This window comes from Fusarium vanettenii (genome assembly GCF_000151355.1).
Source record: "Fusarium vanettenii 77-13-4 chromosome 1 genomic scaffold NECHAsca_1_chr1_3_0, whole genome shotgun sequence".
NCBI lineage: Eukaryota > Fungi > Ascomycota > Sordariomycetes > Hypocreales > Nectriaceae > Fusarium > Fusarium vanettenii.
Window position 1 is genome coordinate 157,858 of NW_003315881.1, and position 19,220 is coordinate 177,077.

The window sequence follows — 19,220 nt, forward strand, 5'->3', positions numbered from 1 at the left end:
TTGCAACGACCCCATCGAAGCCAGCTGAACCCAATTCCAACGCCTCTGCCAAGCCCAAGTCGTTTACATGCCGTGCAGCCAGACTTTATGCAGCGCATCAAAGGTACTTGAATGCAAGGCACAAAAAGTCACTTCCAGAGCCTGCTTCATCGAATCTGCAGCCATCTGAGGAACTGCATATCGTACCTGCAGCCAAGCATGACTATTGCCATCCTAGACACATCTCCCCTTTAATACCAATGACGGCCCGTCCCCCGCATCAAGCCTATATCCACCACACGTCTCAGCCATATGAGCCGTATAGGGCAGATACCCGTCTATATCACTCCCAAGAGGTGTAGAGTGGCTGATTTGCGGCAGCTGAGAAGACCAAATCCCCCACGGAGCCACAAGGCAGCGTTGCTGTAGGGTTAGACACACCTCGAGACATGATCTCTCAGGACGCATGGCTACGGGGATGCAGCTGCAACAGGTACCGGGTAACTTTTGCTGCAGAATCGATTGCTGCGGGTTGATGTATGTGACATCAACCATGGCTTAGACGGTTACTCCTGTGACAGCCTGGCCTGCGTTGCTCAGCTGCTCCAGGTGAAGTTTATTTGACGCCTTGGGGCTGTATCTGGATGGTTCACTGAGCGCAATCATAGCCTGCCGCCCAATACGCACAATGACTGAATCAATCACAAGTGACAAGCAACTCGGTCGACACGGAGTCTTCTCGGTGTTGACCTGGATTGGTTATTATTACAAACAGATTTGTCAAGTGTGCCACTCCCACTTCATCTATCTCCTTCTTCAACCGCCTACTTACACCGAGATAGGATACTACTGTGGAGATGGCAACCATCTTGGCCTCTTTGGGCTGCCACTGGCGAGCTGAAGCCTCAATGACTGTGACTCGCGATCCTTCACTGCATGATAAGCCAGACTAGCAACTCATATGTCTCTCCACCTGCACTTTGCCGCCCATCAAGGCAGACACCCCTATACACCAAGAATCACCTCGGCGAGATCGACGAGAAACTATCGACTCTCAACTGGCCATGTCTTACCCGAAACTCGTCAGCTGCTCAAACACAAGAGTCTCGATCTTCAAAGATGCTCGCTGAACTGCTTTAAGCCCCCCTCCCTCAGCCCGGATGATGACACTTTGCCGGAAGAATCTCCTTGTTCGGAATAGATTTCTATGCTGTCTCACCAAAAGAAGAATGAGGAAACAGTGGCTAGCTGATGTGATGCCATTCGCAGTTTGCCGCCGGCGAGCTGGGCTGGGGTTGGCTTTCAGAAAACCACTCGTGCGTATGAGGCTTGTCAGAGCATCTTTGCCAGGTTTGTGAGCTCTGGAGGCCTGTACAGTCCCAACAGGAAGATGGTGAAGAGCGAGATGATCAAGAAAACAGTGTTGAAGGGGAAACATTGCGTGGACAAGAGAAAATCGCAAGGTATAAAGGGGCGAGCTGTCCTCCTCAACATTGCCCCTTTCCTCAACACAAACACAAACTCCCAAGCAAACACAACTTCTGAACACTTTCCAAAGACACTTCAGTCTCAACCTCATCTTCATCTTTTCAACATGTCTTCCAACTATGGTACCACTTCTCCCAGCCGTGCTGCGGCCTGGAAGCTTGATCTTCCCACCTCGTCTCATCCCGCAGAGTCGGTCAAGCTCCCTGATGATGGAAGCAAGGACGCTGAATCCATCATCGGAGAGGATGAGCGTGTTTTGGTTGATCATGGCGATCTCCAGGAGGGTGGCAAGTACCGCTGTAAGTACCCCTGAGTCGAGTTCACTCGCTTGAAGATGCGCCTTTGCTGACAGCCAACAACAGCCATCGTCAAGATCCAGTCCAGGTTCAATGACAGAACCACTGGCCGCGCCGTTTGGATGATCGGCACCGGTTGGCTGATCCGCCCGGATCTTCTTGTCACTGCCGGACACGTCGTCTACGACCATGGATACCGATATGGTCCCGCCGACCAGATCAAGTGCTACATCGGCTACAACGGCCGTGACTCTGTCAAGACCTCGGCTGTCCAGGCTCGATATGGCCTCAATGTCATCTCTACGGCCGAGTGGATCGAGTCGCCCAACAACCGAAGCCGCGACGTTGCTTTCATCCAGGTCGACCGCCCATTCACCGGCAACCTCCGCACCTTCAACTTCACCAAGACGCCCCCTTCGGGCCAGGGCATCGTCCTCGGCGTTGTTGGCTATCCTGGTGATAAGTCTCTCAGGGATACTGAGGGCGAAGATGAGAAGGGTGCCCAGATGTACGAGGAGTTCGCAAAGACCGACTTCGACTTGGCTGCCAGCCCCGGTAACATGGTCGAGTATCGAGTCTCTACCTTTGGAGGTAAGTTCCCCTCCCCCTTGAATATGTATCCACCTAGTTCTAATCTCGCAACTAGGACAATCGGGCGCCCCGATCCTGCGCAAGTCTCGTGGACAGTTTACCAGCATCGGCACCCACTGCTATGGTGGCGGTGGCCAGAAGAGCAACTCGGGCAACGCCATCGGTGGTGTGTACGGAAACAACTATGATGCCTTCATTGCCCTGTTCAACATTGGTCAGCAAGCGTTCGGAACTGCTGCCAATATCAAGTCGATTGACTGCCAGGCCAACGGCAACTCTTCCTCGGGCACGGGTCTGAACGGCAGTCTCGCTAGCGGCCTCGACAAGCGCGGCTATGCCAGTACTGGGTCGAACGGCAATGGCTTCAACAACACTGGCTTCAACACTGGCTTCAACAGCAGTGGCTTCGACAACATTGGCTCCAGCAAGGACTTGAACGGGAGGGTGGCCAGTGGCCAGAACCGAAGCAGTGCTCCCTCTGGTGACCAAGCCGAGTTCATGCAGATCCTTAGGACAGTAGCGGGAGTGGGCTCTGCAGTTCTTCCCATCGCCTCCTCTCTGCTTGGTCCCATGGGTTCACTCGCCGGCATGGCAGCCGGCCATTTCCTCGGGAAACTCACCAGAGAGAGTATGCAGTCCGAGAGTGGCATGGCTGGAGTGCCTGGCGATGACGATTCCATTGCTGCTCGGGCACTGGTTGCCGAAGCTGCCCTTGAGGCCATCCTGTCGGCCAACGAGTCCCCCGAGCATGAGGAAGTCATCAAGAAGATGAAGGATATCTGGTCGACCAATGCTACCAACGTTGATGCCTTGGCTCCTGTGCTTACCCCAGGTCTCACAGAGTGTGCTCTGGACATTGCCTCTCATCGACTGGAAAGGGCCACCACCGGTACCACTCGCCAGGGCCAGGAAAGCACTCTCCTTCCCGAGCGCCGCGACCTTGGCATTTCGACCCATGAGGCGGGTGGTGCAGAAGCTGCCTTTGTCCAGGCTATGTATGGACCGACCCGCCCGCTCGCCGACGCAGAGGGCGGTTGGGGCTGGCTCGGATCTGTCATTAGCACCGTGGGCAAGGTTGCAGTCCCCATTGCTAGCAAAGCGGCCAGTGGTGCCCTCTCGGGCGTTGTCGGATCGTTGGGGGGACTGTTCAGCAGCGAGTCCATGTCGGACAGCGCCAGCCCCAACGAAGAGGCGACCCGAATTCTCCTCAAGCGCGCCTTGATGGCAGATACGGCGCTCCAGGCCTTGATGACCCTTCCCCGCGAGAAGCTCGAGCGCCTGAAGGTCACGCACAACAACAGCGGCGAGACCGAGGGCATCATCGACTTCATCAAGACTGGCGTGCAGAAGCTTGGCCCCACGGTTCTGAACGCTGCCAAGAACATGGCCAACAAGTATGTGCCCATTGCCATCAACTATGGCGCAAAGAAGATCTCAACCCATCTTGGTCTTCCTGCCGAAGCCCTCCCCAACCGAACCATCCGCAAGCAGCCTTCTTTCCGGGACTCGCTCAATGCTGGAAACATTGTCAAGGTGAGCCATGTCCAGAATACGCCCGAGGAACCGGCCAGCGTTGATCTCACTGCCCTTCTCCTGGCTCGTCAGGAGGTCTGGAAGCCATCCAATGTGTGGCGAAAGGACTGGGATGACAACGATGATGGCCCCGTCATCATGACTCGACCGCCCCCCGACTTTTGAGTCGAGCAGCTAACGATGTACAGGTCAACTAGTCGACAAAGTTGCCCTAGGGCGATATCATGGATCGATCGAGGAGTGTCGTGCGAGCGCACCCGCGAGAAACCGCCAATTCCTTTCTTTGGGGACGTGAGAATGCCTGGTGACGAAGGCTAGGTTCTTGAGAGGTGGTTTGAAGGTTGAGATGTTCGTTGCCTGGTTTTTGTTCGATTCTTTGCATGATAAATGTCATTGCCGTTGTGGAAGGTGGAAGTCGTGGGAGGTTGTACAAGGCTTCGGTTTGTGCGAACGCACTCATGCACCAATCGAGTGTTACCCCTGACCTCGAACTCCCCGGAACGGACAAACGATGGTATTTGATTGCACATAGTAATTTTCAACATGAGATTTTTTTGCCTTTTCAATGTTTGCATTCTTCTGAGCTCTTCTTATTCAAGGACCTTTCGAGACCCAAGACGGGAAGCTGCAGGTACCCGGCCATTGACATGAGGCAGGGGACATGGATGCGAACCTGCCTACACACGCGCTGAACTGCAAACAGGCAGGAGCTATGGGCCTCCCTAATTTTCCTGTCTGTCTTCCTAAATATGCGGACCTTCACTTATTCAGTGACCAACATTTTAGGAAAATGTTTGCCTAAGGATTCGACCTTATCCCCAAGGACTTCTCCCCCTCTTTCGTTTCTGACTATCAACATATCTCATCACAACATCAACACTCCAAGCTTTCGAGGCCCCTCCGTCAGTTTCTCTTCGCCTCTTCCCACTGGACTTTCCTCCTTCGATATTGTTCAACTTGGTCAAAGGAAGTCACCATGCCGGGCGAGTTCGGAAAGGGAAGGGGAGGCTTCAGACCGGGAATGGCTCCCGCCCCCAGGGCTGCAAAGCCGAATTCTTTCGCAAACACCAAGGGCGACCACATGCCCACTGCCAAGTCTATCTTCCAAACTTGGGGAAGACAAGCTCGCCAGGCTGAGCATGATGAATTTCTGGGCCCCGCGCCGGCCGACAAGCACCTCATCCAGGCAAGTATCCATGGATGATAACCCATTCTGGCACATCGCACTGACCTGGACACCAAGCTGATGCATGTTATTCCTGGGGAACATTTGCTTCCCCCAGAGTTGGATGAACCGGGAGCCCTCGACGATATTCGCCGGGAGTATGGGGTCTACATTACCCGTGTGAAGCCCAACGTGCTTGACCTTCGTTGCGAATCCATCGGTCGCCTCCAACAGGCACTTCGGGCTATCAACTGGGCCCTTCGCGATATGCGCCTCTCCAATGAACATGCTCCTGTTCGCTTCTTGGTCCAACGACCAACTAACGCCATCATCAGTGACATGATAACAGTCGAGCTTGGGAAACGACCTGCCTTTCTCTCCCCTAGCCCTTCCTTGGTCAGCAACGTGTCGTCCATGAATGATCATCTACCCCAGCTTGCCTCTGATATCGCAATCTCAGCCGAGGGCCTGATGGGGATCAGCAAGAATATGACATTTCGTATCAACTTTGGCCATCTAATCATCGGAAAGAAGAAGAAAGGATCTGAAGGCGAAGTTAGCATTGGCAATTTTACCAAGCTCATGGACATGTACTCTGTTCGTGGTGGTGCCAGTTTCGAGCCCAGGTATGCAATCTACCATATTTTGCCATCTAACAATCATATCTAACCTCGACAAGACTGCCAAACGCTGAGAAGGCGGAGAAGGTTCTCCAGTTCCTCGTCAAACCAGAGCAGCGTGTTTGCAGAGCCCTTAAGGATGTTGAGCGAACATGCGAGTTCACTGTTGTCACTGAGGACCAGGAAATCAAGGCAAACGCAAACTGCATCGCCGGGCAGAACATGAAGCTTTCCATGGTCCGAGCAACTAGACCCGAGCCCTGGGGGCGTCTGAACTGGACGGTAGTTGCTCCTGACATGTAAGTTCTCTACATCTGAGACGTACGTATGATCTGACGCGCCTTGTTATGTAGGCAATACGACTGGAACTTCAGAGTCGATGCCTGGGACAAGGTGGATGTTGCAGCTGGTTTCAAGGACCTTGCCCAGAAAGTTTTCCTGACCGCAAATGTCAACAAAGAAACTCTTCTTGCAGTCCCAACTGTCAATACGGCCAAACTTGCGGCCCTTGAAGATGAGATCAAACAGATCCGGGTCAAATCTTCGGCGAGATTTCCATACAGGGACAGTTCGTATGTGCTTGAGATCAGCGTCACCAAGACTGTGAATGGGTTTCGCGCAGCAGGAGGGCCCGAGGTTACATGGAGTGTTGAATTGTACGCGCCTCATTGGGAGGAGAGTGTCAACCACATGAGCGGAGGACGAAAGGTTTGGGGTGAAGGATTGGAGAACATTTGGACGGATGAGGGCCATGATCTCAAGTCGAGGCTCAGAGGTTTCTGCCGGGTCATCCTGGAGGTCCAGGCTCTTTTGAGCAGAGCAGATGCCAGTGCCGCTTCGCAGTAGCGTGCATCAAAAGGCATCGACTGGCCTTGCTGGCTGTGTTGTCTCGACGAGCTCCTCGTTCCCCGAGATCCTATCTATTTTCTACTGCGTCACAAAGGATTGGCTAGCCTTGTTGTGAGCTTCATGCCTGCTGTTGGTCACCTTGCCCTTGAGCAGCCATGATCTTTTGCCTCAGAACTAGTTCACCATGTTAGCAATGAGCAATCAACTTGTCAGTAGTGAGACATACCCTCCTCAATCGTTCGTGCGTTAGTCTGCTTTCGTTGCACGATAACTTCTAGATCCTTCAAGTTGCTGCCGAGCTCCTCAACTTTGCCCTCGTAAAACTTTTCGGCGGACTTGAGTTTCTACACAGCCGTCAGTGAGCGACTCGGCCTGATAGTGGGCTCTAGACCACCCACCTTTTCCACCAAGAAGCCAGTTCCGACATCTACCAGGACGGTCTCGGCATCAGAAAGCTCTCCACGGACGTATAGCGAGTTGGTCAAGGGGACCAGGACAGAGTTGGACCCTGAGATATGTTAGATTATATGGTTGTTGGCGGATCGCGGGGGCTCGAGCGATGGGGGCGGTGGCGCGAAAGGCAGCTGTTGGGATCAAGGAATCGCACCTTTAGGGGCGGCAGCTCGGGCCTGCACGCATCGAAGGCACTCCTTGAACTTGTTCTGGGCTCCGTGGAGCTGGGCGAAGGACGTCGTCAGGTGCTCGAGCTCCTCGTCCAATTGCTTCTTAACCTGGGCGAGTTGCTGGGGCTCGAGCGTGTCGAGGTTGACTGTGCGCGCAGAGGTCAGCGATGGTAGTCACAGAGGGTCGCAAATACTGTAAGAAAGCATACTCATCTCTTGTTTTCCAGACATGGTGCCTCGTCGCTGGATAGTTCGTGGTAGGTGGTCGCCGGAGGAGGAGAGTGAGTTGCTTGTCGTGATGCCCCTCCAGTTTTCGCCTTCATGAATATTGTGACGTGGGGTTGCCAATTCTACTAACGGGGATGTCTTCACCACCAAATTTACAGCTTGGTGATGCTTGACTAATAGTGTAGCAAGAATACGAAAAATATGAGTTGACTAAGTAGATGATTTAATTCGTTTCATTTGTTTTGATACATGAGATACTATACATGAGCTTTACAATGTGCGACAAATCATCTGCTCGCTATAGCTGATCCAGCAAACCCGAGATGAAACGAGGCAGCTCTTCAAGCTTGACATTCTCCTTGACCGAGAGTTGCCTACACTGGACCTCGCAAAGGCGGCCCTGCTTGAAAGCTTTGCCAAGAATCACGACGACGGGATAGCCAACTATGTCAGCATCGTTCATCTTCCAGCCAAATGACTGCTTCCTGTCATCGAGGACAACGTCAAGGCCAGGCTGTGAGCTGCTTCCGGCCACGAGATTGTCATAAATCTCTATCGACTCCTTGTCAAGTCCGGGTGTTGGGATGACGGCCACCTCGAACGGGGCAATGGCTCGTGGCCAGTTCAGTCCTCGCTCATCAGCGAGGATCTCAGCTACGGCGCCAAAGATCCTTGATACTCCAACGCCATGACATCCCATCTGAACAGGCACACGGCTTCCCGGTTTGAGACCTTCTTCTTTGGCAACCTTTGGTAGTTCTGATTGCGGGAGAAACACGCATGCGTCGAGTGGCACCGAGTAGCGAGTCCCGAGGTGAAATGTATGGCCACACTCCAAGGCACGATGGATCTTCAAAGTCCCCTCCTCACATCGAGGGCAGCCATCGCCATCGGTGATACGGCCCAGGTTCAGAGCTTCAGTCGAGTCTGTGCCACCAACCGTGGAATGCTCAACCTCATGAGACTCGAGGGTCTTGGGCAATAGAGGGAGTTGTTCCCGAAGGCTTTCAAACGTTGGCGCGAGCCTGGCATCGACAACATTAATAACCTGCGGCTTCCCGCTTTCGAGTGCCTCGCTCCAGAATGGGAGAGGGTCATCGATGCTGGTGTCAAGCTCGCTAACCGCTGACTTGACCGCATGTAGGTTCAGGCCGCTCTCCGAGAATGCCTCGGAAGACTGAGGATACCAAGCGTTGACAAGAACCTTTCGGTCCTGGGAGATACCCCGCCAGACACGAATATCAGAGGCCGGAATCGCAAGTGCATCTTTGCTCGCAGAGGGCGCTCGTGCCGTCGCAACCTCATCGTTGGCAGTGTATCCGCAAGAGTTGCAGTTCACAACTGTGTCCTCGCCGACAGCACTGGGAAGATGGTACTCATGGCTAAGATCACCTCCCATGTCACCCGAGCTGGCCTCGGCGACAAGATACGGTAGCTTGAGCTCTGAGAAGAAGGCACGGTATGCCGCAGATACTAGGCGGTATGTTTCAATAGCAGCAGCTGTTGTTAGGTCAAAGGTGTACAGATCCTTCATGAGAAACTCTCGGGAGCGCAGTAAACCGTGGCGGGGGCGACGCTCATCTCGATACTTCCGGGCTAGAACGTGGTTAGCTGGGAAGTTGAAGAGTAATGGAGACTGTCGAACTAATTTGGTACAGCCGGATGGGTAAGTCTTTATATGACTTGAGAGTTCCGGCTACGAGAGTGGTGATTTCTTCCTCATGTGTCGGAGAGAGAATAAGAGGCACCTCTTTGCGATCGGCGAGTCGAAAGAGCTTGGTAAATTAGCCAACGCTACTCAATGAAACCTCATATTCTCACCTCTGGTGCAACGCGATCCAGTCTATCACTCCTTCTCCATAGTTCTTCTGAAGAAATGGTTGACAGAGATAACCGTGAGGCCCCTTGAGAGAATCATGTGAGCAATGGGCAGGACTCAACCAGCAAAGGTAACAAACCAACTGAATGCATATGCTTGTCAAGTAGTTTCTCTATCTTGTCCTGAACACGAAGGCCCATAGGAAGTAGTTGAAAGATACCAGAGTGAGCCTGTGAGGCAGCATTAGTAACTGATCACTCTTCGTAGGCCAGGTAGACCAGGTCATACCTGACGGAGAAAGCCACCTCGGATAAGTTTTCCATGGCCAACTACAACTCAATTAGCTCAGATATCACTCCCAAGCTAGAGATAAACCACTAACACTCCTCATCACTGGCTGTCATTCCGCCAGTGGGCACCCATGTCGTCGATAGGGTGGAGCGAGGTAGGTTAGCTCTGGCTACACTCGAGACCGAGAGAGCTCTCAGTTGAAGGCTCAGTTGGCTTCTGCGAGCGACAGTGCCACTGAGACGGAATAGCCTCGGGGCAATCATGACTTGTAGACTTTCTCGTCCTCAAAGCCAACCTATACTACCATTGTCAGGTTGAAGCGGCCGGTGAATCGCTATTTAGGCTTGATGGATCGGAAGAGCTTCCGTCTACCGGAGACTAGTGGGGCTCTGTCGCTGGAAGCCGCAGCTTGCATTAGCGCGGTTAGACGCGCTAAGCGCAGTGACGTGGGTCGCGACTGGAAAAACTGCACCGCCAAAAAAAAAAGTTCGAGCTCTGGTCGCATTCTCACTGAGATTTTCCATCTGAGATTTTCAGACCTTCACCCAACTTCAACACCATGGCCAAACCTTCCAAGAAGGGCAAGGGCCCTAGACGCTCGCTGAACGGCCCAGGCCTGAACGAGAAGAGCCTGGACAAGCTGACGACTTCAATTGACAAGAAGCTGACCTCCAACGATCACAAGCGCAAGCAGCCCCCAACGAAGGCTGCAGGCGACCAGCACCAAAAGAGGCAACGCAACTCCGAGGGCTCAGCCTCTGACAAGAAGGGATCCAATATCGACAACAAGACTCTCCTGGAGGAAATCAAGTCTCTGGGTGGTGATGAGCGTGATCTGGAGCTCATCCAGGACATTGATTCTGAGGATGAAGCTTTCGTCCAGGATTCCAAGGCCGTCGACAAGAGCTTGAAGGATGAGCTCGCCGCATTTTCCAAGCAGCTCGGCTTCGAAGAGGTTGAAGTGAGCGAAGCAAGCGACGACGAGGAAGAGGATGAGGAGGAGGATGATGATGAAGAGGAGGGCGATGAGGACGAGGATGGGTTTGAGGACGAAGAGGAGGAGGAGGAGACGAAAGACGTCATCCCTAAAAAAGTTGGCAACCTGGTAAGTTGACACACCAGGTTGGTGATGTCTCTGACGACTAACAGTGATGCAGGCTTTTGAGCCCAGGGCAGACTGGCATGCCGCTGAGCTGCGAAAGCTACCTGGACCAAGCTCTGATGGGCCCAGCTCATTCAAGGGATCCGTCGAGGCTTTGAAGCAGTATGCACAGCAGCTTTTGGAGGAGGATGCCGCCAAGTACAGGACCAGCGTCTTTGCGTCGTCTTCTCATAAGTTCTTGTCGACAATCATGTCTTCGGGTACGCTTACCGACAAGGTCTCGGCTCTCACCCTCGCCGTCCAAGAATCTCCTATTCACAACATCCGAGCCTTCGATGCTCTCATGAGCTTGGCATCCAAGAAGAGCCGAGGTCAAGCCCTTGGCGCTATCGGTGCTCTTGTCGATTTGCTTGGTCCCGGTACTTTGTTGCCTGCGGATCGTCGTCTTCGTACCTTTCAAACTCAGCCGGGCTTGGTCGGCACTCTGCAGCGAAGTCCTGCGGCGACTTGGACCAGCGACAAGCCTTTGCCTGGCAAGATCACATCTGCTCACCTAATTGCTTGGATCTACGAAGATTGGCTCAAGGAGACATATTTCCGCATCATTCAACTTCTTGAGTCTTGGTGCTCGGATGAGATTGATTATTCCCGTACTCGTGCCCTCGACTTTGTCTATGGTCTTCTCAAGGAAAAGCCCGAGCAGGAGGCCAACCTTCTCCGACTTCTGGTTAATAAGCTTGGTGATCGGGATCGCAAGATCTCTTCCCGAGCGTCATATCTCTTGCTTCAAATGCAGAACTCCCATCCCGGCATGAAGCCAATCATTGTGCGAACAATTGAACAGGAGATTCTTCTCCATCCTTCCCAGGACCACCGATCCAAGTACTACGCCATCAACACTCTCAACCAGACCATTTTGGGCACCAAGGAGCCTGCGCTCGCCGAAACATTGATGCGCATCTACTTTGAGCTCTTCACCGTTATCCTCAAGACCGGAACCCTGGGCATTGCTCCTCCTACCGAATCGAAGCCGGCCGACGAGCCGGAGGATGAGGGAGCGATAAAGAAGAAGTTGGCCAGGAGACGCAAGTCGTCGCGTGGCAAGCCCAACAAGCCCGAGGCCACGGAGCCCGAGACAGAGGCAGCTGATAAGCTTGTGTCAGCAATTCTGACTGGTGTTAACCGTGCAGCCCCCTTCATGGTTGGCAACGAAGCTGCGTATGTCCCCCTGAACTGATACACGCGTAACGTGGAAGTATAGCTAACAGTGCAACAGCATGGAGTCACACCTTGATACACTTTTCAAGATTGCCCACTCGGCCAACTTCAACACGGGCATCCAGGCCCTCCTCCTGATCCAGCAGATCTCATCTTCAAAAAGCATTGCCAACGACAGATTCTACAAGACTCTTTACGAATCTCTTCTGGACCCAAGACTGGTTACCTCGTCGAAGCAGGCTCTCTACCTGAACCTACTCCTCCGCGCACTCAAGAACGACGTCGACAGCCGCCGAGTCAAGGCCTTTGCCAAGCGCATGGTTCAGATTGCGGGCGTGCACCAGCCTGCCTTCACATGTGGCCTCCTCTATGTTGTTAGTCACCTGCGAGAGACATTCCCTGACCTTTCTACTTTGTTGGATGAGCCAGAGGAGCCCAGCTTGGATGACAAGCCTGGAAGCGAGCGACCCGTGTACGATGGCCGAAAGCGAGACCCGGAGTATAGCAACGCCAACCAGAGTTGCTTGTGGGAAGTGATCCCACTCCAAGGTCACTATCACCCTTCGGTCACACTCTATGCATCATCTATTGTATCACCAAATGAGAAGGCGCAGAAGCCTGATCTGGACAGCCACTCGCTCATCCGATTCCTAGACAAGTTTGTCTACCGCAACCCCAAGGCAGCCGACGCTTCCAAGGGTGTGTCCATCATGCAGCCTCTGCGGGCTGCCAAGGATCTTGGCGATATCTGGCTGGGAAGCCGAGGACCTGCGGCAGCTGCACCTTCTGTCAACTCTGCCGCATTCTGGAAGAAGAAGGCGGAAGACGTTGCTGCCGAGGATATCTTCTTCCACGAGTACTTCCAGCAGGTTGACAAGGAGTCTAGGGATACCAAGAAGAAGGCACAGGCAGAGGCTGATGGTGAGGAGAATGACGAGCAAGAAGACGAGATCTGGAAGGCCCTGGTGTCGACACAGCCTGGTGTCGATCCTGATGACGAAGGCTCGGATGTTGGTTTTGACTTGGACGACTCGGATATGGCTTCTGACGACGGATCTTCGCCGGCTCTTTCTCTTGGTAGCGACATGGGTGAGGACGATGACGACATGAGTGTCGACATTGAGGGCTCTGACGATGAAATGGGTGGAGCCATGCTCAGCGAGGACGAGGAAGGATTCGAAGTCAAGGAGGCCAAGAGCGAGAAGCCCAAGTCGAGGCGCAGGCAGCTCAAGGATCTCCCCATGTTCGCGTCGGTGGACGATTACGCCGAGCTCCTGGCGGGAGAGGAGGACATGTAAGAGGCACATACAAGTTGGACTTAAGCAAAAGCAAGGCGATTATTTTTCATTCAGCAGCTATAGATTCGGGCTCAGGAGTAAAAAGAGGCAAATGCGCCGTGGCATGCCCACACTGCTACAAAGACAAGACCAAAATTCTCATTTCTCAGGTATCAAACCACTCGAGCTCATCGTCCTTTGTGAATATGGCGCGGTACGTCTTGCCGCCGTTGGGGTCATCCCGCTCCTCGGTGTGGATGCTGTGAAGCTTGGCGGGCTCGTCGCTGCCGCCGATGAAGGCGCGGAAGTGAAGATAGGCGGGGCCGTCTTCGGGCAGGGCGGGGATGCGGATCTTGCCGAAGAGATGGATGCCGTAGGCCGACGTAGCGACGCGGACAGACTCGAAATTGTTGGGGCCGAAGCCAGCGAGGTCGTGATCGGAGAGGTGTTTCTTTTTCTAATCAGCTATGCTCATGTTTTTATGTGACTCTGTAGACTCACGGTGGCTTCAAAGTACTCTGTCTCATGCTCTAGAGACGGTCAGAGTGTGTTTTCAACTGCAAAGCTCATCAACTCACTCGAGTACTCATGGCGAAGGTGAATGAGGTTCTTCTTGAGCTCTGGGAGAAACTGCTCAAAGGCAGAAATGGCGTCCTCCTTGGGAGGATGGGCAGGGCCCAGATCGACGGTCTCAGCGGTAGCCTACACTTGGTCAATACCTAGCTTGCCAAAACGGCGCATTCACACAAATCATACCATTGTGAGTGTTTAGGTAGTCAAAAGTTGAGTGTATTGGAGGGGAAACTTTTGCAGCTCAATCAGGGGAAGCTCAATGCCTTTTAACATATCACATTTCAAGCCTTGTTACAAATTAACAGGGAACAGAAGACAAACAAACGCAAGCACGCATGTCGTCAGCGGCCATGATCATCTCTTACAGACAAGGTCTCACAAGCTTGAGCAGCGAATCTGGTTGGGCGGAACCCACGTCACCTGGGACCTGGAGTGACCGGGATAAGGCACCTGCCCGTGCCTGCCTCTCCTTGGTTTACCCCGGGTGACCGTTTGGGATAAGCGTCATTTTTCCTCTTTACGACGTTACAGAGAGGGAAGGAACTGTATCGTTTAAATGCATGCCGAGGTCATGCGCCTTTATCCGTACCCGCCTCGGCAGGGGCGAAGACCGATAAATCTTATCAAAGGCCGAGGGGCGGCGAAGCAATTCTTTTGCCGCTCTTTTTTTCGCATTTTCCCCTTTTGCAACCGCCAGAACAGGCAAAGAAAATCATTAAAAAAAAAAAAAAGGTCGACATGTTTTCTCAACAGTTTGCTCGTAACGGTCGTCTCGCTGGCCAGGCGGCTAGGCGGTTCGCTCGTGCTGGTCAACAGACACGGAGTTATGCGACACCAGGTAAGTTTGCCAGGGCACTTACACGGCGCAAAAAAAAAAAAAAAAGTATACGACATATGGATACTGACGGGACACGTTAATCACAGCGGCGGCAGCAGTAGCCGGAGGCGCATTCAAGAGAGCAGCGGCCATGCTGGTGGCCGGCCTAGGAGCCAGCACGGCTGGAGGTTTCGGAACATGGTACACGATGCACTCCAACGGCATGGGCTTCCACTCGGACGAGGAGAGCCTGCGACGGTTTGTCGCCGACGCCGAGGAGGCGCGCATGGTGGAGGAGACCATCAACAAGCACCCGCTCATCGCAGAGCTCCGAGCCGACCCCAACCTCACCGAGTCACGACCACATATGAAGATGCCCGGTTCATATCGCAGCCGGAGCCTGACGGGCGGGGCGCTCATCGGCGAGGGCAAGATGCCCGTGCCGCCGTACGCATGGATCGCTCCCGAGGGAAAGAAGCTCGTGTCGGTGGCATACGTGGGAGAGGATCTCTGTGGTCACCCTGGCATCGTCCACGGTGGTTTCCTGGCTACGATGCTAGATGAGGGTCTTGGACGATGCTCGTTTGGCGCACTGCCTCATAACATCGCCGTGACAGCCAACCTCAACGTTGACTACCGCAAGCCGACACCCGCAGGGAGCTTCCTGGTCTTGAGAGCAGAGACATACAAGGTGGAGGGCCGCAAGGCCTGGGTCAGGGGCCATATCGAGCTGCTGGCAGAGCCGGGCGAGAAGCCAACCATCCTGGCCGAGGCTGAAGGATTGTTCGTTTCGCCCAAGTACGCTGCGGTATGTGGATGATCTTCTCTTGCTTGATATGCCTTTTACTGACAGATGGTACAGGTGATGCCCAAGATTGGTTAGAAACCGCGACATGATCATGTGATGACGATTGAGCGAGCGAGCGAGCGACAGATATTGGGAATTATACAATGGCGCATATATGGCCATGAATGGATACCAACAACTAACGTTAGAACCCGGGATAAGGGAACGACTATCATAGAAGCAAGAGGCGGAACATTTACAAATAGTTCTTGTAATTATAGAGCGAAGGATCTCTTGAGTCATCACTCCATAGAGGAGTGAGACATTATTAAATGAGACTTTTAACTTGCCATTTTTAACTCATGCTGTCTTGTCCGTCGTCAAGTGGGAGCGTGTGTTTCGTCTGCGGGGCCGACTTCCGGGCGCGTGGAATAAGGGACAAGCCATCCACGGACAAGAGCCCCCCGCGCAGCCACTCAGGACCCGTCGCGCTCTGGAGCTTGTACGCAATAAGCGTGGGGAGAGTGAAAAAATGCCATGCGAGCCATCGAAGACGCCATCCTGAAGTCTGGTCTCTAATAGGTTGGACGCTCGCCGACGATGCGGCAACGGGGGACCGATGGCCCGATCACGACATTGCGTAGTCGCCGTACGAGTTTTATTGTCCGACGCAAGACGACGCGTAGATCCTTGGTGTAAACTCTCAAGAGGGAAATAATAAAGCCGGCATCGGAACTGTTGGAGATAATTTTCTCAAGTACAAGTCTCCATCTCTTTCCTCTGAAACAAACACTTCCCGTCTCTTCTTCTCCATTCTTCTCCTTATAGATTTCTTTCATTCCTCTTCGTCTTACTCTTCTTCTGCTTGTCGTTCTATACCCTCAATTCCCTACATTCACAATGGCTACGTAAGTGATCCCCTGTTCATCTCTCAATTTTGTTTACTTGCCCCTCCAAAAAACTCTCCATTACCCCGCCATCACCAACTTCAATTGACATTAACATCCTCTAGCAACATCACCTGGCACCCTTCTCTCTCCCGCCGTGAGCGCAACCAGCTCCGCGGCCAGCGAGGTCTCACCATCTGGCTGACCGGTCTATCTGCCTCGGGCAAGTCCACCGTCGCCACTGCTCTCGAGCAGCACCTCCTCCACCTGGGCGTCGCCGCCTACCGTCTCGACGGTGACAACGTCCGCTTCGGCCTCAACAAGGACCTTGGCTTCTCCGAGGCTGACCGCAACGAGAACATCCGCCGCATCTCCGAGGTCGCCAAGCTCTTCGCCGACGCCTCCACCATCGCCATCACCTCCTTCATCTCCCCCTACAAGGCCGATCGCCAGGTCGCCCGTGAGCTTCACGCCCAGGCCACCCAGGGCGGCGACGAGGCCATCCCCTTTGTCGAGGTCTACGTTGACGTGCCTCTCGAGGTCGCTGAGCAGCGTGACCCCAAGGGTCTCTACAAGAAGGCCCGCGCCGGTGAGATCAAGGAGTTTACTGGCATCTCTGCCCCTTACGAGGCCCCCGAGAACCCCGAGATCACCATCAAGACCCACGAGAAGTCGGTCGAGGAGTGTGTCGCACAGATTGTTGAGTGGCTCAACGAGAAGGGCTACCTCACCAAGCACTAGATCCCTAGCGAGCGGTCGTGCTTTTTGCATTTCAAAATATAGATCGGATATTACTGCCATGGCGACCACAATTGTCGTCACTCCTGGGCATGATGATAGGGTAGAATACAGGCGTTCTTGCATGCATGCGACTCGTTCTATTGTCCCCCGTGCTCTTCTTGTTCCTTCTCCTCCTAGTCGTTGCCGTCATCAAGGAAACTCGACTTCGTAGTAGACGTACGCCGTGTACTCGTGGCCCTCTCCAGTCTGGAATCCCGCCGCTGCCATCTCCGAGCTCAACGCAGCGTCGTCCTTGGTGATCTTACCACGCTTGTCCCTGCCGAATGCGTTACCTCCAAGGTATGAGTAGTTGGAGTCGAGCGCCGTCTTAACCTTGGGCGCAAGCTTAGTTGTCGTCTGAAACCCATGTTAGCCAAAGTTAGTAACCTCTAGGTCGGGTAACCCACCTTGACCAGGGCGGTCACGTAATCCAGGGGAAGTCCATAGCGGAGAACAGCCTCGACAAAGACGCGCAATGTCAGGACGTGAACCCAGATCATGACACTCTCGCTCCATCCCGTGCGTCCCATGCGCAGAGCCTCTCCGCACACCTTGCGCTCCTCGTTGGTGACTCGGTCGAGCTCTCGCTGCTCCTCTTCTCGGCCGCCCTGAACGTGCTTGTACTGGCGGGGTGTCCACTTCTGCTCTCGACACTTTGCCAGGAACTCGGCGCTGTGCTTCTTGAAAGTTGCGACGGCAAACAGGACGAATTCCTCGTCCTGAGCGACTTGAACCGATGATCGAGGGACCACCATGGGGGATAGTGTTTCGTAACTCTTGATGAAATCCTTCTTCGAGTTGGCCGGCACGACAATGAGGTGCGTCTCGATGTACTCGGAGTCCTGAATGAGGAGAGACGGGTCGACGATAGGGGTGAGGGACTTGGTAGACAGGTTACCACTATCCAATTATTAGCTAGAGCAAGATGAAAGCTAGGCTGCAGGTCAACTCACGTCTGGCGACGCTGAAGGGTCGCGAGATTTGTCTTGACAGAGTTGTACTGATTGAACTTTGTTTTCACGTCGTTGTCAACGGTCGCAAGCTCCTAAGAGTATCGGTTAGCTAGTTGAGTGCCAGATAATAACAAGTACAAGCCTGCCTTCTGGAGGGTGCTGATGAGCTCGCCCAGGGACTTGTCAGCTCGGTATCGGATCCTATTCCAGCTAAAAGTACCGAGATACTGGTCGGTGGGCTCTGCCAGCAAGAATTAGCGATGAGCCAGCGAGATAGACACGGGCGCATCTTACTATCGTTGACCATCTTGTACTGGGCGATGCGGTCTTCGTCACCCTCGAGGACGTTCTTTAGTGAGTCGCCAACCTTGGTCACGACAGCTTGGCACGAAGCCTCGAGCTTGGCCAAGTCATCCGCCTGTTGGACGAGAGCGTCGAGGGTACCGATCTTGAAGTCGGGGATGCTGAACGGCAGAACGGAGCCATTGTCGGAGGAGATGGTGCCGCGCAGGGACGAAATGGCTTCCTCTCTATCGCTGGAGTCGAAGACGCCGAGCGGAAGCGACAAGAGCGCGTACTTTGTCGACATGATGTTGGACTTGGGCGGTGAATGGATGAATGATCGGGTACGTCAGGTCGAGGATATGAACAAGGCGGACTGCGGGCGGAGTAGGTCGGAGTGACGCCGCCGATGGAGAGGGACTTGAGCAGCCCCAAGAGCTGTGTCCTTTGATGACAGGGTTGAAATCACAAGCTCATCGATGAGCAACTCGAAGAAAAGAGGACGAGTCGAGGCTGCGTCGTGAATGGATATGGATGCTGATGCTGATGTCCAAGTCCAAGTCAAGTTCAAGTCTAGCTCCAACAGCAGCAGGAGCTCAAGCCTCATTCATGCTGGCTGGGCACCAGCAGCAGCGTTGAACTTGCTTGGCATGAGGTGGCTGTGGCTGGTTGTGGCTAGTGGGAATGACGAACGCGTGGCTGTTCCCCTCCGAGAAAAAAGGAAGCCACACCCTCAACAATGGTTTCCACTTAAGAGATCAGCCCCACCCCTCACGGAGCGGTACGAGGCTAGGAAGGAGCTTGTCACTCACTAACACGGATCGGATTCAACTGTCATCCAACAACATCGAGGTTTGCTCGAGGCGACTGGTCCTTCAACCACCCGCGAGCCATTGGACCGCTCGATTCATACGTCGCATGACTCTCGCGCGCCAGCCCTCGAGCTGTAAGACTCGTCGCGGGCTCGACTTTGGGGCATGTTCTTCGTAGCCTCTTCGGCGCATCGGGACCCGGACTCTTCCCGACGCCATCGCCATGGCCTCGACGGCGCGTACGTGTTTT

General features: G+C 53.8%; 8 protein-coding genes across 8 annotated transcripts; 5 read left to right on the top strand and 3 right to left on the bottom strand.

Moving 5' to 3' along the window:
• Positions 1-1,573: 1,573 nt before the first annotated feature.
• On the top strand, positions 1,574-4,052 carry NECHADRAFT_74437 (uncharacterized protein; the record flags this gene model as incomplete). The annotated part of the gene is made up of 3 exons (XM_003053322.1): positions 1,574-1,766; positions 1,830-2,354; positions 2,410-4,052. The coding sequence occupies 3 exons, from the start codon at positions 1,574-1,576 to the stop codon at positions 4,050-4,052; spliced, it is 2,361 nt and encodes a 786-aa protein (XP_003053368.1).
• An 811-nt stretch (positions 4,053-4,863) lies between these two features.
• Positions 4,864-6,518, top strand: NECHADRAFT_74438 (uncharacterized protein; the record flags this gene model as incomplete). The annotated part of the gene is made up of 4 exons (XM_003053323.1): positions 4,864-5,077; positions 5,171-5,678; positions 5,732-5,971; positions 6,026-6,518. The coding sequence occupies 4 exons, from the start codon at positions 4,864-4,866 to the stop codon at positions 6,516-6,518; spliced, it is 1,455 nt and encodes a 484-aa protein (XP_003053369.1).
• Positions 6,519-6,639: 121 nt separating this feature from the next.
• NECHADRAFT_74439 (uncharacterized protein) lies at positions 6,640-7,375 on the bottom strand (the record flags this gene model as incomplete). Its single annotated transcript, XM_003054031.1, has 5 exons — positions 6,640-6,695; positions 6,748-6,865; positions 6,920-7,029; positions 7,129-7,290; positions 7,354-7,375. 5 exons carry the CDS (start codon positions 7,373-7,375, stop codon positions 6,640-6,642), a joined length of 468 nt encoding a protein of 155 aa, XP_003054077.1.
• Positions 7,376-7,670: 295 nt separating this feature from the next.
• Positions 7,671-9,614, bottom strand: NECHADRAFT_89892 (uncharacterized protein; the record flags this gene model as incomplete). Its single annotated transcript, XM_003054032.1, has 6 exons — positions 7,671-8,968; positions 9,018-9,147; positions 9,194-9,276; positions 9,331-9,421; positions 9,480-9,520; positions 9,611-9,614. The coding sequence occupies 6 exons, from the start codon at positions 9,612-9,614 to the stop codon at positions 7,671-7,673; spliced, it is 1,647 nt and encodes a 548-aa protein (XP_003054078.1).
• A 427-nt stretch (positions 9,615-10,041) lies between these two features.
• On the top strand, positions 10,042-13,438 carry NECHADRAFT_98648 (uncharacterized protein; the record flags this gene model as incomplete). Its single annotated transcript, XM_003053324.1, has 3 exons — positions 10,042-10,587; positions 10,640-11,802; positions 11,861-13,438. 3 exons carry the CDS (start codon positions 10,042-10,044, stop codon positions 13,098-13,100), a joined length of 2,949 nt encoding a protein of 982 aa, XP_003053370.1. The 3' UTR covers positions 13,101-13,438.
• A 952-nt stretch (positions 13,439-14,390) lies between these two features.
• NECHADRAFT_74442 (uncharacterized protein) lies at positions 14,391-15,352 on the top strand (the record flags this gene model as incomplete). The annotated part of the gene is made up of 3 exons (XM_003053325.1): positions 14,391-14,490; positions 14,577-15,277; positions 15,332-15,352. The coding sequence occupies 3 exons, from the start codon at positions 14,391-14,393 to the stop codon at positions 15,350-15,352; spliced, it is 822 nt and encodes a 273-aa protein (XP_003053371.1).
• A 747-nt stretch (positions 15,353-16,099) lies between these two features.
• On the top strand, positions 16,100-17,012 carry NECHADRAFT_98649 (uncharacterized protein). The gene is made up of 2 exons (XM_003053326.1): positions 16,100-16,164; positions 16,269-17,012. Exons 1-2 carry the CDS (start codon positions 16,157-16,159, stop codon positions 16,882-16,884), a joined length of 624 nt encoding a protein of 207 aa, XP_003053372.1. The 5' UTR covers positions 16,100-16,156; the 3' UTR covers positions 16,885-17,012.
• Positions 17,013-17,053: 41 nt separating this feature from the next.
• On the bottom strand, positions 17,054-18,465 carry NECHADRAFT_98650 (uncharacterized protein; the record flags this gene model as incomplete). Its single annotated transcript, XM_003054033.1, has 4 exons — positions 17,054-17,280; positions 17,331-17,823; positions 17,877-17,968; positions 18,097-18,465. 4 exons carry the CDS (start codon positions 18,463-18,465, stop codon positions 17,074-17,076), a joined length of 1,161 nt encoding a protein of 386 aa, XP_003054079.1. The 3' UTR covers positions 17,054-17,073.
• Positions 18,466-19,220: the final 755 nt, after the last annotated feature.